We start from the raw sequence: 17,138 nt of genomic DNA, 5'->3' as shown, positions 1-17,138 counted from the left end.
CTCTCAGTGCAAGAGTAGCCTTTGCATTACCAAGCTCGCTCTATTTCCCAGCAGATGGATTGAGGGGCGTCGCTTTGTGGGTCTGGCAACGAGGCTTGCTCTCTAAAGGGTGGAATTGCTCAGTAAGATTCCACTTTTCCTGGCTGCTCTTAATGACTCGTCTCAAGTGGATCCAAAGAAGGAAGGCTCTGAACCTGGGATAATAACGTGGGCCATCTAACAGGAAAGGGAAATCGACTGATGAAACAGAGCCTGTAGCAATGAGGTGTACCTGACCTGGAATGAATCTAGGATCACGGCAATCTCCCCATGAAGTACAGGACAGTCAGAGTGTAATTGGTAGAGAAGCAAAGAGCAGAGGGGAGGCCAGCCAATTTCTTTTTTGCTCTCTTGGGAGATCTTATTAATCAATTATAAGCTACTCTGGGGACCCTAGTTCTGTTGTAGCTCACAATCTCACACCTTCATTATGCACTTGGACAGCTGTCTTCTTTCTGAACCATGAGCCACTAGAGGGCAGGAAATGTGTGTCTCTCTCCTTTTAGTATCTCTGGTCCCTAGTTCAGAGCCTGGCACAGGGCAAGTGCACAATAAATATTGCTGAGTGATGAAGGGAATGAATGACTGAAATACTATGCAGGGTAACAGCTGTGCCCTGTTCTTACCTCTCCTTATTCAGATATCTCCAACCATTCATCTCAGAAAAACAAGACAAGACAATGACAAATCCAGCTCCACAATTCTTGAACCACCTATCAAGCAAGACAGAGGGAAAGATCTAGGCCCTCAGAAAACTCGGAGGCAGGAGGGTTAGACCACGTGGCCTAACCGTGGCAGGCAGGTGCAGCTGGGCAACCATCTTTTGATGTCTGCTACCACCTTGACGGGACAGGGAGTGTGACACGCAACAGTGCACTCAACTTCAGAAAGTCCCCCTCTAAGGCAACTACGTGGTGTTGCAGAGAAGCTCCCTGAACTGGGAGCAGAGGTGCATGAATCTTGCAAGGGGCGGAGGGAAACAATGAAATGCTATCAAGGGACTTGGTACACCCTTCCTCTGGGCAAGACACGTGTGCTCCCCACACTCTCCAGTTTCTCCTGCTGCTTCCTTCTCCTGTTCTGCCTGCAGGCTGTCCAGCAGCTGCCCAGCTGGAGAACCTCCCGCCTGCCCCTCCTTCCTACACACCAAGAGGCAGAAGGACCCAGGGCACAGGCCGTGCTTTGGTGGGGAAATCAAAAAGGGCCTCTTGCCTTCCCAGGGTCCCCCTGAAGAGTTTTACCACTGCCAGGCCCTCCCCACGACCCTCTCAGGCCTGGCTCTGTAGGGGTGGCCCTGGGAGCACAGCCAATCTGCCCCTCTCATTTATTTGGGAGTGCTTTCCAGGCAGTTAGGACATTCCATATAAGCTTTTTCAACAGGACTCTTTTCCCCCAAACTCAAAGCCCAGGCACCATTTCATAAACCAGACGATCATTTCTGGAGAACTACATTTCCTGATTTCAGGATTGTTACAATGAACGCAAAAAAAAAAAAAAAAAAAAAAAAAAAAAAAAAAAAAAAAAGAATATCTGATTCCAGTAAAACTTAATGGGGCCCTTCCCACCCCAGGCTAAGGATTGGTGCAAAATGTAATTTGAGTTAAACTGCCTAAGGCTGGGAAAGCCTAAAGTATCTGGGCATGGGGGCAGGGGGCCTTGTGGGAGCCATGTTTTCTAGCAGACCTTTACATCAAGATAGGGCTGGGGCCTCAGGAGGCAGGGGGATTGGTTTTGCCAGGAGAGGGCTAGAGCTGGGGAAACGAAGCCCAGCCTTAGGTACCGGGAGGGCCAGGCTACGGCAGGCGCTGAGTCTGCCACTGTGGGTAGGGCAGCCACTCCAGGACAAGCCAAGGGTTCCAGCCACGACTGTGAGACCGCAGGCAACTCAGGGAGGCTCTCTGAACCCAGTCTGTCCTACCAATGGAGACAAAGATGACCGCCTGGAGGGGGTGGCTTCTCGCGGGCTCAGCACCGTGCCCACAAATTGCAAATTGGACCTACGCCGAAGTTGGCCTGTCTTGGATATTTCTTTTCCCCTCCCCTTCCCCCATCCTCCCCTCCTAACTCATCGATTGCTGAAACATCTGCCTGGCTGAAACCACCTCCTCGCCGCACTCTGGGGCTGTCCCGAGGTGTTGGTCTTTGTGTTGGGAAAACTTTGCAAGAAAGCGAAGGCGCTGGACAAAGAGCGAGCGAGCGAGGGCGTTTGCCAGCCGGCAGGGTACCGGGCGGTGCGCGCTCTTCCCTGAGCTCAGCTCGGTACTCGGACGCGCGCGGTGCCCAGAGCTCAGCCGCGCTAGGCAGGGAGTGGCAGGCTCCGGCCACATCCCAGAGCCCTCGGGAGCTACAGGAAGGCAGGCGGGAGAAGCCCAGGCGGGTGGCTGGACATTGGAGTTGTCCTGAGGTGGGAGGAGGCGAGCAGGGGCGCGGAGCAAAGCTGTCAAACTGCGTGCGGAACCCCACGCGGGGCGGGGAAAGGGAGGGGAGGGGAGGAGAGAGGAGGGGTGGGCGGGAGCCGAGAGGGAGCGAACGGGCTCGTTGCGCCTGAGCAACCCCTGTCTGCCGCTGTCGCCGCCGCCGCCACCACCACCGCTGGCCCGGACTCGCCCGGGGTGCAGGGTGTCTGCCCCGCTGCGCGCCGCGCGCGGAGGCTCCAACGCCTGCCGCTGCGCCCTCCAGCCCCGCTCCTCGCGCCGGCCCGTGCGGGTCCCGGCGGGCGCGAGGCCACCATGCAGCTGCAGTTCCGGAGCTGGATGCTGGCTGCGCTCACGCTGCTCGTGGTCTTCCTCATCTTCGCAGACATCTCGGAGATCGAAGAAGAAATCGGGTAAATAGCTGCGCTCGGGCCCGTGCCGAGCCCTGGCGGGATCTCTCTGTCCTCCATACTCCCCGCTCCCCCCAGCCCGCTTTGTGTGCGCCGCACCCCCCTATTTCTCCCCAGGAGAGGTGGGGGACTGTTGTGGCCGGGGGTGGCGGTGCCGGGGGCCCGGGACGGTTTGGTGAGCGGAGGGTGGGGGCGCGGCTGTCGTGGGGTGTCTCCCAGCGGGGAGCATGGGCAGCTTCCATCTGACCCACGTCAGGGAGCAGACTCACCCACCCGATCCCCGAGTGTCCGCGCACGACGTCGCGGGGGTTGAGGGAGGGCGCCGGGGAGTGTCTGGAACAGGCGGAGGGACCGAGAGTGGAGGAGGCAGGAGTTTCTTTGTCTTCAGCTCGGCCGCTTTCTCGCCTTGGCAAAGTGGGCAGGGGACGCGCGGGGATCTCTGCGCTGGGGGAGGGGATCCCCGGGCCCGAGCAGAGGGCGGGGGCTCTGCATGGGCTCCCGGGAAGGGGTGTGTCCGCAGTACACAGAGACACGCACACGCGCCTCTCGCGGACCCGGGAGCCCAGCACTGGGGCGCGCGCTGGAACCACTAGAGGTGGAGCGCGCGGGGCTTGGCTGAGATCCCCGCCCTCGCCTGGCTTTGGACGTTCAGCTAACCCTGCTGGCGCCCTTTGCGCCCCCAGGTTCCCGTGAGCTCTCTGCACGGAGACAGAGACCTTTCCGGAAAGTCTGTACCGCCGCCGAGTGGTCTTCGGGGCCCCCTGGTGCGAGGTCTCGCCCTTGCTTTTCTCCGGATCTCTCCAGAGGTGGGGCTGGACCGCGAGCCCTTGCCCTGGCGCGGGACTTCCGGGAGCGCGCACTCGCAGCGCGGGACGCACTCGCTGTGGGTCCGGGCGGCTGGTACTCACGCCCCGCCCCGCAGCCTCTCGCAAGCCGGGCTAGCTCCTCTCCGCTTCGGCGCCACAAAGAGCCTCCAACCCGCGGTGGGCAGGTGGGGAGGCAGCGAGGGTTTGGAGGGGCCGGGAGGAGAGAGCTTCCTGGCCCCGGGCAGGGAGCAGGTGAGGTCTCAGAGTGGGCAGAAGGTCCCTTCCTCCGTGGGGGCTATGCCAAGCTAGGCGCTCTGCACGAGTCCCGCGCCGCGTGTGCCCACCCTTTGTCCCATTTGTTATTTCATTTCATCAGCACGAGTTGAGGGCACATACTACATTGACAGTTCCCCCGAAAGGGAAATGCCAGTCCTGGGCCCAGGATGCCCAGGTCCTAGGGACCCAAACCTGGCTCACTTCCTGCTCTCTCCTTTTCTCCCTGCCCCTTCTCATCGGCGCAACCCTCGAATTCCCTCTGGAACTCACCCCACTTCAAGAACCCTTCTCTCTGCCTCTTCTCATCATGCTCGGTTTCCCCGAGCGCTCCGAAAACTTTTACAAATACTGCTGAGTTAATACACGATGTGCCTGCCACCAGCTCCCACGTGGAGATGGAGAAACACGCTCCTTTCTGTAGCTGTTCAGCTCAAAAACGCGGGTAGGAAAGGAACGGCCGCGAGCCAAGCCTTGGGTATGGAGGCCGCAGCGCGGAGGGCCGTCCTCTAGACTTCCCCCCTTCTCCCAGGTGTGGGCTCTGCCTGGCCCAGACCACTTGCTGACCTTGACATGTGGGAGGGGAGGACGGGCAGCTGTCCACTCTTCTGCTCTAAAATCCTCACAAGGGCTGTGCTCATTCCGGGTTCCCTGGTCCATCCATTCACCGAAGTTTAATCGAATACCTACTACATGCCAGGGACTTTTCATTTTGAACATGCAGCCAGGAAATCACCTTGCACAGAAGGCTGCACTTGCCCACCAAGTGCATTATCAAGCCCCCCACTCCCACATCGCGTTGTTTCACCAGGGCGTCCAGGCATATACTCTAAGTCCTGAGCTAAGGTGGGCACTTACATCTGTATTTAAAACCCAGGGCTCCTGTGCCCGTGGGACATGTTTCCTTGGGGGTCCCTGCCTGGGCTGACCCTGGGAAAACTGTCAAGTTGGTGAAATGTGTTCTCTTCCATGGCACTGTCCTCCCCTCTGATGACCCTGTCCTCAGGCTGGCCCCTGGCTTGACCAGTCCCAACCTGAGACACCCGTCTTCCCCAGCACCCCCAGGTCTGCCCCCCACATGTGTAACGCAGAGGAGTGGAGGCCTATGTGGGACTGGCCATGGCGAGGGGAGGAAGGATAGGGGCAGAGGATGGGACCGCAGCAGCCCGTGGTATCTACTCAGAAGCCAGGTTTCAAGCTCGGTCACTTATTTAATCCTTGGAGCAGCCAGAGGGGGCTCTGTGTGGCAAACGCCCTGGCATGGTGACCTGTGAGGGGTGCCAGCTCTGTCTTCCTCACCATATGCCTTTCAGGAGACCTCGAGGCCCTGCCCACTCAGCCCCAACTCCATCCCGACCTGTGCTAGGGAGGATTAGAAATACAGGTGTCTGCGTCACTCCCTGGGAGAGCACCATGGTTCTATAAGAGAATGGCTGTTTCTGGAAGACAATGAACGGTGGGCTCCTGTTAGAAAGGAAGGAAGGAACCTCTTTGGGGAGTAAATTTTGCAAGGATTAAGGAATGCGACGGGAAAGAGGAAAGAGAATTACACCGGCATTGTCTGGAGGAACAAAACAGAGATACGCTTTTCTTAGCTCTTCGCTCCCTGTCTTAGAAAAGGAGGCTTTGATGTGATGGTCTCAGAGGTCCGGTCCTGCCCCCGGCATCACAGATGGTGTTAGGAGGGTCCAGGCTTTCTTCCAGGACGTTTTTCTGAGAGACACCGCTCTTCTCCTAAGTGGTGATTTTCAAAGTTACGTTTCTAACACACTTACTCCTGGAAATGCCTCTCTGGGGCTGAATGAGAAAAAGGGAATGGAGAAAGACAAGTTCTCTGCTAAGCTCCCCAAAAAGGAATAAGCTGAAATCCTAAAGCAGAGGTTGGGTGGGCTTTGGAGAAACGGCCCCTGACTAACTGATGGAGCACCCCAAGTTTTAGCACTCATTGGGCCAAGTTCAAAGCTAAAATCTTTTTGTGATTGTTCCCTGGGCTTTAGTTTTGAGGGTAACCCCAAGTGAGTGTCTTGCCCACTGCGATGACCCCACAACCTGGTGCTCCGAAGGCCTTCAATAAACACCTGTTGGATGACTAGCCTTCCTGGGCCCGGCCCAGTGATGGGCATTCACCTTCCTTGGGCAAGGCTGCGACTCACAGACCCTCAGGCCAGGAAAGAAGTACTGGGCTCCCTCTAAGAAACGTCCTCTGTTTTAACAATCAGGGTAAAGTTGACCCTGAAAAGCAATATCACAGCCAAAATCACACTGAGTGAGCTAAGGACAGGGCCGGCCTGCCCAGGTCTCCTCATCGTAATGCAGGGCCCTCGCCCCCAGAGGAGCTTCTGTAACCCTTAGGGAGCACAGAATTCGGGTGAAGAGGAGGTAACTAGTCTCAGTAGTAGATCAAGGTGATGATGGTTGTTATCACCTACTGAGTTACTGAGCGTGTGTGCTGTGAGCCAAGAGCTGTTCCACGTGCTTTACACACACCAGCCCATGTCATCCCCGTGTTCCCCCGGCGGTCGCCTACCAGTGACGCCGAGAGGTACTGTTTGCTGAGCTCCGTATGCCAGGTATGGTGCCAGCTGCTTTGACGCGCTGGTTCACTCAATCCTCACCAGCCTCTCTAAGCCACGTACTGTGGCTGTGTTCCGCTTCTCGGTGAGGAAACTGAGGCGTAGAGAGGTTGTGTAACTTGCTGGCGAGGAAGCAAGAGACGACTTCTCCCAGAAGCCCAAGCCCAGGCCCCTGACCGCCAGGCTAGACTGCCCTGAGCCCGGAAGTCCTTGCCTCCCCTGCAGTAATATTACAGAAGCTGTCTCAGAACCAGCCTTCCTGACGCATTCCCCAGGCTTCTTCCAAAGGCTCAGGGTTTTCTAAGCGCCTGGTCTGGCCTGCGTAGCTTCCCCGCAGTGGTTTGGAAAGAGGGAAGGTGAACAAAGGACGGGAGATGGACTCAATTCAGCGTGACTCGACAGCACTATTCTCTGGCTTTCCACACAAGGTCACCTGCCATGGGCATCGCAGACTTTCAAGGGGGCCCCGGGGCTGCCTGGGGAAGGAAAACCCCCCAGGAAAATTCCATGACAACCCTGACTCTGCTGTCAACTGATGGCACCTTCCCCTCGGCCACACGCCGTGTGATGGCATCTGGGGGTCTGGAGCAGGGGTGACAGTACAGATTTTCAACAAGTGGTCCCTCTTGCACACTGACTCGTCAGCACGGACATCCAAGTGGTCAGAACGTGTGTCCCCGGTACACCGTGGCCCCGGGGACTGCTGCACCCCAGCCAACGTCAGTCCGTGCTGGGTAAGTACCAGACGAGGTGGGGCCAGCTGTATTATCAGCCGTGACAGGAGTCCTGGGAAGGTAGCAGTTTCTCCCATCCGCCGAGAATGAGGGGAACCACCTCTCGGTGGCGGAGTCCAGGTGTATGTGACAGAAAATGACCTATTCTTTGAGCTGTTCCAGTCAGGCACTCTGAAAGGAGCATACACCCTTGTTTGAGACAATGCAACCTTTTTTTTTTTTTTTTTAAGCCCATCTTTCTCTTCAGTCCTGGGAACTCCACTCAAGTATAAACATGATTGGAGAATAAAATAGGAAAGAAAGAGGCTCTGGTTTTTAACTCATTTGTTCCAAATCCTTGTTACCAACTGTTCCTAGCACCAAATTTAAATTGTAAATAGATATCCATCTTAGAAACCAATTCACCGCTCAGGGCCTTTCTCCTGGTATAAAGCAGGGTTGCTAGGTTTTAATATTGCTTCGCTTTTAGAAATTGGGGACGTCACAAATTGCAAATTATAAATACTTCTCAGAGAGAGTGGGATTCTATGTGGGCTCCCACTGCTTTTATCATGGCACACAGGTAAAATATCACCTGGCCCCTGCCGCCCTGCTTCAGTCTCCCTGGGCTCCAGCCATCCTGGAATGCATTGTGACCTCATGCCTTTGCACGTGTCTCCCCTTTTTCTGGAACAACCTCCCTGCACTTACCATCCCCCCTGACTCCCACCCACCCTGCTGTCAACTGATGGCACCTTCCCCACGGCCAAACACCGTGTGACGGCATCTGGGGGTCTGGAGCAAGGGTGACAGTACAGTCGCTCCTCTTTCAAGGTGAAGGTCTGGTATCACCTTCTTTCCAAAGCATTTCCAGACCCTGAGCCGCCTCGGACAGTCTGGGGCAGCTGCCCCTGCTGTGTGTACCCTTAGCATGCCGTCATGCCAGTATCCTATGGAAATGGACTCAATAATTATGTTTTGAGTTTTTTTTCCTTATCCCCAGCCCTCGGTGATAGGTATATGGGTCAAGTAAACGAAGCCCATAAAATATTTCTTGAATGAACTCAGGCCTAGGACACACAAAAAAATAAGCATTCAGTCTTTCTGCCCCCAAAGGTCGATACAACTCTGGTAACAAGCGCACAGCCTCCACTTGCGCAGAAAGCCCACTGCTTTTCCCAACGGGGCGGGCACAGCTCAGTTAAGGGCACTGTTCATCGTCTTAGAAGGCTGGGGAGCAAGCCAATGGAAACGGAATGCCCTTGCTAGTTTGTAAGAGGAGGATCCAGGGGTACATATCCCGCTGCCAGTTCAGATAAAAAGCAGGTGCACGGCCCCTCCTCCAAGCCTCTGTCCAGCTCTTTATTTTCCAAGAGCCCTTTCTAGCCCTGCCACTGCCCCCTGCCAGCCTCCTTCTGCCAGGACAGGCAGTGCCAGCTCTGATCATCTTTAACGCCTTAACGGCTTCCATACGGGCATTAAGACCAGACTTAACTTGGGACCAACTCTTTCCCTTGCAAGCGCTGGTCCCCAGAAAGGATGCTGGAAGTGCAGTGCTAGCAACGCGGAAGGAGTAAGAAATGTGAGGTCAGGTCCATGTGTGTCGTCTCTAAGGTGTTCTTTATTAAGCGCTTTTGAGCGCTGTTTGGATTTTCAAACATGGGGGTTGGACGGATCGGATCTCTCAAGACTTGTGGCAGCTGCATGGGTCCTAGATAAGCTGAGGAGCCTCGTATCTCCCAGCGGTCTCAGCAAAAGGCCGTTAGAAAGACAGAAAGATCGGTGAAAATGACTGAGGGAGGGGCAGGAACGTGGGGGGGGGGCATGCATCAGGTGACATCTGCCAGGATATGGAGACAGGCCCATGTCCCCCAAGAGAAGCACTGGGGTGAGACGCTTAGGTGCCATCTGTGCCCAGGGAAACGATCCCCTGTGCCTGAATGACTGCCGGTCTGGGCCTTGTCCTTAAGTGTTGAGATTAGTCACTCTCCTGGGTGGCAGCTGGGCTGGTTTTAAATTCTCCCCAGTCGCCTGCAATTTGTCACTTGGCTAGGAAGCTGCCTGGTGTCCTGATGGGACCTGTTTGTCCCAGCATTTTGTCAGCTTCAGCTGTCACAGACTTCGCAGTGGCAAAAGGAACTGCTCCACCTGGGGAAAGAGCAGTGGGCCCGACAAGACGTGTATCTGTATTTATAGGTCGGCAGGGGGCAGTTCCTCTCGACGTGTCTACACTGGGAATGACTTGCTGCTCTTGGAAATCCAGTACCCGCCTTGCTGCGTGGGGGGGTGTTTGCGTTCCCAAACTGCTCTGTGAGAAGGAAACTCGGGGCTCTGTCAGAGAGTTTCCCGAGCACTTTTTTTGTTATTATTGGAGGAACAAGGATACAGTCAGCTTTGTTTGCTGGTCCCCTTTTAAGGCTCAGGGCTACAGTTTCTCCTCTTCTTCTAGCCTCTTAGTCAATGGCGGGAGGTTGAAATGACTCTTAGGTCAGTGGTTCCCAAATGCTGACCCAAAGGAAACAGAAAAGGAAAAAGAAAAATGCAGCCAATGACAATTATGTTGGCTTCAAGTTGCCAGCTGTCATTGCCTGAGAACTTTTCTATAGTCTGAGATGTTCTTTTTTTTCTTTTGGGAATTGATGTCCTTTGTTTCCTGAAAGAGGATGATGGTGGGTGGCACTTGTCATCACAAGCGATGACAAGCATCTTGTGATACTTCCTTAGCGGAAGAGCTTGCTTACCTATGACGCCCCAACCCCAATTTTCTGGAAATGCTACTGATCCCTGAACTCGAGTAGCCTGGGTCTGACTTTACCTCAAAGAGTAAACAGACGGCATCGCTTCTGGAAACACAGCCTCACTCCTTGCACGTCTTTTCCCTGTGGCAGGTGATGTCACCAGAGAATTACAAGTCATTTTTTTTTTTTTTGCGTGTGTGCCAGATAATTCCCTATACCCCTCAGCTTATACTCACACCTGTCACCTTCCCAACAACCCTACAAGGTCTGTGTTACTGTTATCTCCATTTCACAGATGAGAAAGCTGAGGCTCAGAGCAGTTAGGTAACACAGCCAAAGTCACACAGCTAGGACGTTGCAGTGCTGGGGTTCGAACCCCGGCTTCAGGGAACGAGGACACCTGTCCAAAAATGATGTGCTAAATGAAATCCAGTGCAGAATATACGCATGCTCATATTTCCAAAGGATAAAGCTTGGAGACACGAAGGTCTGTGTGAAAGACAAACTCGGGAAGCAGCAATGCTGAAGGAGACGCAAGGGGACAGGGAGCGGGAGGCGAGGCTGTAATGGGACATGGCAGCCCAAGGACGGATACAATTTAGGGGAACCAGCTCCAGGCTGCGGACCAGTGCCTCCACCACACACACCTTGCCTTCCTCGGAGTGGGGCGGGGGGGGAGAGAGACAGAGAGAGAGAGAGAGAGAGAGAGAGAGAGAGAGAGAGAGAGAGAGAGAGAGAGAGAGAGAGAGAGAGAGACTGAAGAAGGGGGAAAACAACACGGATGATTAAGGTCTGGAGGAATTTTCTTCTGGGGAAAGACAAGGGCTAGTACAGTCTGCTTCCTTGGAAGGAAGGAAGGAAGGAAGGAAGGAAGGAAGGAAGGAGGGAGGGAGGGAGGGAGGGAGGGAGGGAGGGAGGGAGGGAGGGAGGGAGGAAAGAAGGAAGGAAGGAAGGAAGGAAGGAAGGAAGGGAGGGAGGGAGGGAGGGAGGGAGAAAGGGAGGGGTCGGGGACAGCATGGACTTCTGCGGGGAGACCACACAGGTGCAGGGAGCCCCATTTCCCAGGGGTTGACACCGTGCCCGCTGTCCTGCTGAGAGCTCCATGGGTCACTTGTTTAACCTTCATAACCGTCCTATTTGCCCATCTGCAGAGGCTCAGAGAGGCTCCAGGATTGGCTGAGGTCACAGCTAGGAAACAAGGAGCTGAGATTACAACCGGGGTTGCCCGACTCCACAGCCCACACTGTTCTTAGTTCCCTTGGTGCACAGGCGTCACTGGGCTGCCGTCCCGTGAGCCACCTGCTACCCGGGGGCCCCCATGCTCTCAGTCCCGTTTTCTGCACCACACAGAGAGTTTGTGACGGGAAGCTGGAAACACTTGAGACTATGGGGAAGGCTCACGCAGGTCACAGGAGCCTTCCAACCATGACGGTGGCCATCGCCTTGGGGCCTGCTGTCGCTGCAGATGGAAAAAGGGGTGGCCACGCTTGGGCTCTGCCCGGAGAGCTGTGGGCGTCTGCTGTTTCGTTTATCCAGCTCCAATTTCAAGAACAAGAATTTTGGCTGTGCTCTGAGGAGCGATCCCTAGGATTAATTCACACCTTCTTTCTCAGTAAATGCCAGCAGTGCTTAAATAATGAAGGCAGAAGGCATAAGATATCCAGAGAAAATGAGCTGGTAAATTGACAAGGTGGGTGACTTTCGTTTGCTCTTCTCCTGGAAGCAGCAAAAGCCCTTCTACTGCATCTGGAGGTTCCAGAAGTTTGGGGATTGACTTTATCCCCCGAATCAGTATGTTTAGCTCCCAGGAGCAGCAAAGACAAGGGCAAGAGAGAAACCACCTGTCCTGGCCTGGGCAGGGAGCCGGTTAGGCTGCTATACCCAAGGAGAGCAGTACGGCCCCCCCAGAGAAAGACAAATGGCCCCCCAGAGAAAGTCCAGCCTTGGGGGTGGAGCCGGCTAAGGCGCCACAACCCCTTCCCCAGCCAGCTAGTACTGCCCACCAAAGCGCTAACCTCCAGCGCTGTCAGAATGACTCACTTAGGTCTTCACTGTCAATCTCTCCCGGCTGCCCAGCTGGGGCCTCCCTCTTCTGTCTAGGACTGGAAGTCCTTCCTAAGAGCCAGACCACTGCTCATACCTGCGGACACTGGACCACACTGGAAGACTGAGGCTCTATTTTCTGGTGAAACACTTACTACCTATGTGACCTTGGGCAGGTGACCTCACCTCTCTGAGCCTTACTTTCCTAATCTGTATAATGGGGTTATAATATCCAATTCACAGTGTTCTAAGGACTAAATAAAAACAGAAATGATGGGAATGTAAAATGGTGCAGCTGTGGTAGAAAACAGTATGGCGTTTCTCAAAAAATTAAACAAAGAAGTTCCATCTGCTTCAGCAATTCTACTTCTGGGTATAGACCCAAGAGAACTGAAAGGAGGGACTTGAACAGATATGTATACACCCATGTTTATAGCAGTATTATTCACAATAGCCAAAAGACGTCCAACGATGGATGAATGGATAATCAAAATATGGTCTAGACATATAATGAATGGAATGGTACTTGGTCTGAAACAGGAAGGATATTCTCACACATGCGACAAGATAGATGAAACTTGAGGACACTATGCTAAGTGAAATAAGCCAGCCACAAAAGAACAAATATTGTATGATTCCACATATACAAGGTACCTAGAGGAGTCAAATTCATCAAGACAAAAAGTAGAATGGGGGTTACCAACAGCTGGGGGAGGGCTGGTTACTATTAAAAGGCATAGTTTCGGTTTTGCAAGGTGAGGAGAATTCTGGAGATTGGCTGTACAACGAGGTGAATGAACTTCCCGCTACTGCACCGTACAGTGAAAAGTGGTGAAGACGGTCAATTTTGTGTTATGTGTACTTTACCGCAATTGCAAACACACATGTACACAAATGAAAGCAGCCAGAAGGTACCTGGCAGGCGCTCAAGACACATTGATGTAAGAGCGTTAATAGTGTTTTTAACAAAACAACATCAATGTATTATTTAATTCAAAAACTAACATAGGACCCAAAACAAGGTGGAGATGAATGGAGAGAGAGAAAGAGGGAAGGACGCAGACCTAGAATTAGAGAAATACGAACCATTTTTTGTTAGGAGTATATTTGGACACGCCTGCTGGAAGTGGCCCAAGTACCCAAGCCCTGGAAGTTAGGGCTGGGGAACGCGCACTTTTTGGGGTCACTCTGTCAATGCTTGTTAGCCTGCCTGCTTGCCTGCATTCAGTGGAGGCTCATACGTTCTCCTGAAAGCCTAAACCACGTGGATGGGAGGCGCAGAGTGGTAGGGGAAGGAGGCAGGGGGGAGGGAGGCTGGAGGCCCAGGGCACACACAGCCCAGACGACCCCTCCCTCCCAGATCCAGGTTCTTAGCTGCCCCTTTCCCTACCACCTGCATCAAAGTAGCCTCTTTTTTTGTTTAGTTCAAGGGTGAATCTGAAAAGAAAAGAGGGTCCCAAAATGCTGAGACGTGGCTCCTGCTGGGGTGGAAACTGCTGAGATATGGCTGTCTCCTCCCTTTTAGGCTCATGCCACTCAGTTCCCATAAGACAACAGGAAGGAGCGAGTGCTGTGGATTCCAGGGGCAGGAAGTGGCAGAGCTGTGGTTTGGTACCACCTAAGGGTTGTCAGAAACGGTGCTGGCTTCACCCCAGAGTTTCTAGTTCAGCAGGTCTGGGTAGGTCTGAGCCTTTGTATCACCACGTTCCAGTTGCTGCTGCTACCTTTTGGCCTTCCGAGGAAACAACCCGGAGACCACAGGGCGACAGCCTTGTCACTCAAAGTGTGGGGTCTGTGGTCCAGCAACATGGACGTTAAGGGGGGGGCGGGGGGGTAGCAACTCAAAATCTCAGGCCTCACCCTAGAACCAGACCTAATGGAACAGAATCTGCATAGTAATAAGACCCCAGGTCATTTGTATGCACACTCCCTCCGTGGGTGGGAATAATTGATTTCCCAGCTTTCTGCAGAGCTCCACCCCAAGGTGTGACCTTGGCCCTTCAAACCAGCGGAAACTTCCCGGTTGCCCATCATAGAGCTGGCCTAGAGTGACCCTTAAAGGGATGTCAGAAAAATAAAGAATTATTATATAATGGAGATACGATGCATGCTGAAGAAAAGGGACTACTGTATATATGAAACTTTCTTTTACATAACCTTAATGGTAACCACTCCAAAAAAAAAAAAAAAAAAAATCCAGAACTGAGACACATAACATAAAAAAAAAGGCAACAATCACAGAATACCACCAAACAAAAATAACAGAAACACAAAGGCAGAGAAACAATGGAGACACTGAACTACCAGAAAACAGAAGATAAAATGGCTACAGGAAATCCTTGTGTATCAATAATCACCCTAAATATAAACGGACTGAACTCACCAATAAAAAGGCACAGAGTAGCAGACTGGACCAAAACACAAAACCCAACCATATGCTGCCTCCAAGAGACACATCTCAGATGCAATGACAAATATAGACTCAAAGTGAAAGGGTGGAAAACAATACTCCAAGTGAATGGGATCCAGAGAAAGCAGGTGTAGCCATACTTCCATCTGACGAACCAGACTTCAGGATACAAAAGGTAACAAGAGACAAAAGTGGACATTTCATAATGACAAAGGGGACAATACACAGGAAGACGTATCACTTATCAATATACATGCTCCCAATCAGGGAGCACCATATTATATAAAGCAACTAATAACAGAATTAAAGGGAAAAATTGGCAAAAACACCATTATAATGGGGGGGGGGGCTAAATACACCACTGACAGCCATGGATAAGGCCTCCAAACAGAAAAGCAATAAGGAAATATCAGCCTTAAATGACACATTAGACCCAATGGACATAACTGACATTTGCAGAGCTTCTCATTCCAGAACACCAGACTATACATTCTTCTCTAGTGCACATGGGACATTCTCAAGGATAGACCATATGTTGGGATGCAAAACTAGCCTCAGCACATTTAAGAAGATTTAAATCATACCAAGCATATCCTCTGACCATAATACTTTGAAATTGAGGATCAACTGCAAAAAGAAAGCAGGAAAAACAACAAATAGGTGGAGTATAAACAACATACTATTCAAGAACGACTCGGTCAAAGAAGAAATAAAAGGAGAGATCAAACGATACATAGAAACAAATGAGAATGAAAATACATTATATTAAAATTATTAGGATGCTGCAAAAGCAGTATTAAGAGAGAAGTTAATTTCATTACAGGTCTACTTCAAGAAACAAGAAAAATCGCAAATAAACAACCTAATATTACATTTTAAAGAACTAGGAAAAAAGAACAAATGAAACCCAAAATCAACAGAAAGAAGGAAGTAATAAAAATTAGAGCAGAATTAAGTGAAACAGTGAATAAAAAGACAACAGGAAAAAAAAGTCAGTGCAACAAAGAGCTGGTTCTTTGAAAAGATTAATTAAATTGGCACCTCCCTGGCTAGACTCACTAAAAAAAAAGAGAGAAAAGACACAAATAAAATCAGAAACGAAAGAGAAATTACGACGAATACCACAGAAATACAAAGCATCACATAATACTACATGCCACCAAATTCAATAACCTGGAAGAAATGGACAAGTTCTTAGAAATATATAACCTCCCTAGACTGAATCATGAAGAACTGGAAAATCTAAATAGACCAATCAACAGTAAGGAAATTGAAACAATCATCCAAAACCTCCCCTAAAGCAGAAGTCCAGGACCAGATGGCTTCACTAGTGAATTCTACCAAACATTCAAAGATGATTTAATAACCGTCCTCCTCAAACTCTTCCAAAAAATTGCAGAAAAGGTAACGCTTCCTTACTTCTTTTATGAGGCCAACATTACCCTGATACCAAAACCTGGTAAGGATAATACAGAAAAAGAAAGCTACAGACCAATATCTCTGATGAATACAGGCGCGGAACTCGTAAACAAAATACTAGCAAATCGAATACAACAATGCATTAAAAAGACTGTACATCACGACTAAGTGGGGTTCATCCCAGGGGCACAAGGATGGTTCAACATACGCAAATGGATCAATGTGATACATCACATAAACAAAAATAAAGAATAAAAATCATACGATCGTATCAATAGGTGCAGAAAAAGCATTTGACAAGATACAACATCCAGTTATGATTAAAACACTTAATAAAATGGATATAGAAGAAAAGTACCTCAACATAATAAAGGCCATATACGACAAACCCTCAGCTTATACGTAATGGTGAAAAACTGAAAGCTTTTGCTCTGCAATCAGGAACAAGACAGCAATGCCCCATCACCAGTGTTATTCAACATAGTGTTGGAAGTCCTCGCCAGAGCAATTAGGCAAGAGAAAGAAATAAAAGACATCCAAATTGGGAATGAAGAAGTTAAATTGTCACATTTTGCAGATGACATGATCCTTTATATGTAAAACCCTAAAGACTCCACTAAAAAAATTATTAGAAACAATAAACAAATACAGTAAATTTGCTGGCTACAAAATCAATGTACAAAAACCCATCGTGTTCCTATATACTAACAATGAAATTTCAGAAAAATAAATGGAAAAAAAAAATTCCTTTTTCAATTGCAACATAAAGAATAAAATACCTAGGAATAAACTTAACAAAGGATGTGAAGGACCTATATACTGGAAACTATAAGACATTATTAAAATAAATTGAAGATACAAAGAAAGAAAAGATATTATTCCGTGTTCATGGATTGGAAGACTCAACATAGTTAAAATGGCTATATTACCCAAAGCAATATACATATTTAATGCAATCACCATCAAAATCCCAATAGTATTTTAAAAAGAAATAGTACAAAAAAATCATCAGATTTGTATGAAACCACAAAAGACCCTGCATAGCCAAAGCAATCCTGAGAAAAAAGAACAAGGCCGGAGGTATCACACTCCCTGACTTCAAATTATACTACAAAGTGACAATAATCAAAACAGCATGGTATTGGCAGAAAAACAAACCTACAGACCAATAAAATAGAATTGAGAACCCAGAAATAAACCCACGTATATATGGGCAGATAATTTTTGACAAAGGAGCCCAAAACATATAATGGAAAAAAGCCTCTTCCATAAATGGTGCTGCGAAAATTGGAAAGCCATG

At 50.6% G+C, this 17,138-nt stretch overlaps 1 protein-coding gene and 1 long non-coding RNA gene across 3 annotated transcripts in view; one reads left to right on the top strand and one right to left on the bottom strand.

The window, feature by feature from the left end:
- The window catches only part of LOC109444928 (uncharacterized), a 113,798-nt gene that overhangs the window by 20,195 nt on the left and 76,465 nt on the right, over window positions 1–17,138 (bottom strand). The gene's annotated exons all lie outside the window — the stretch shown is intronic.
- ST8SIA2 (ST8 alpha-N-acetyl-neuraminide alpha-2,8-sialyltransferase 2) overlaps window positions 2,333–17,138 on the top strand; it is a 55,852-nt gene continuing 41,046 nt past the window's right edge. For both annotated transcript variants that reach the window (XR_012491256.2, XM_019726693.3), the window contains exon 1: window positions 2,333–2,866. Coding sequence is in view for 1 of the 2 variants with exons in the window: in XM_019726693.3 (XP_019582252.1) it covers window positions 2,769–2,866 (98 nt within the window). In the remaining variant the exon portion in view is untranslated. The remainder of the gene's footprint in view (window positions 2,867–17,138) is intronic.

The sequence above is a fragment of the Rhinolophus sinicus genome, chromosome 13, assembly GCF_057876585.1.
Source record: "Rhinolophus sinicus isolate RSI-liver-muscle chromosome 13, RSI-T2T, whole genome shotgun sequence".
NCBI classification, from domain to species: domain Eukaryota; kingdom Metazoa; phylum Chordata; class Mammalia; order Chiroptera; family Rhinolophidae; genus Rhinolophus; species Rhinolophus sinicus.
Note: the sequence above shows the minus strand (reverse complement) of the source record. Positions and strands in the feature narration are given on the sequence as shown.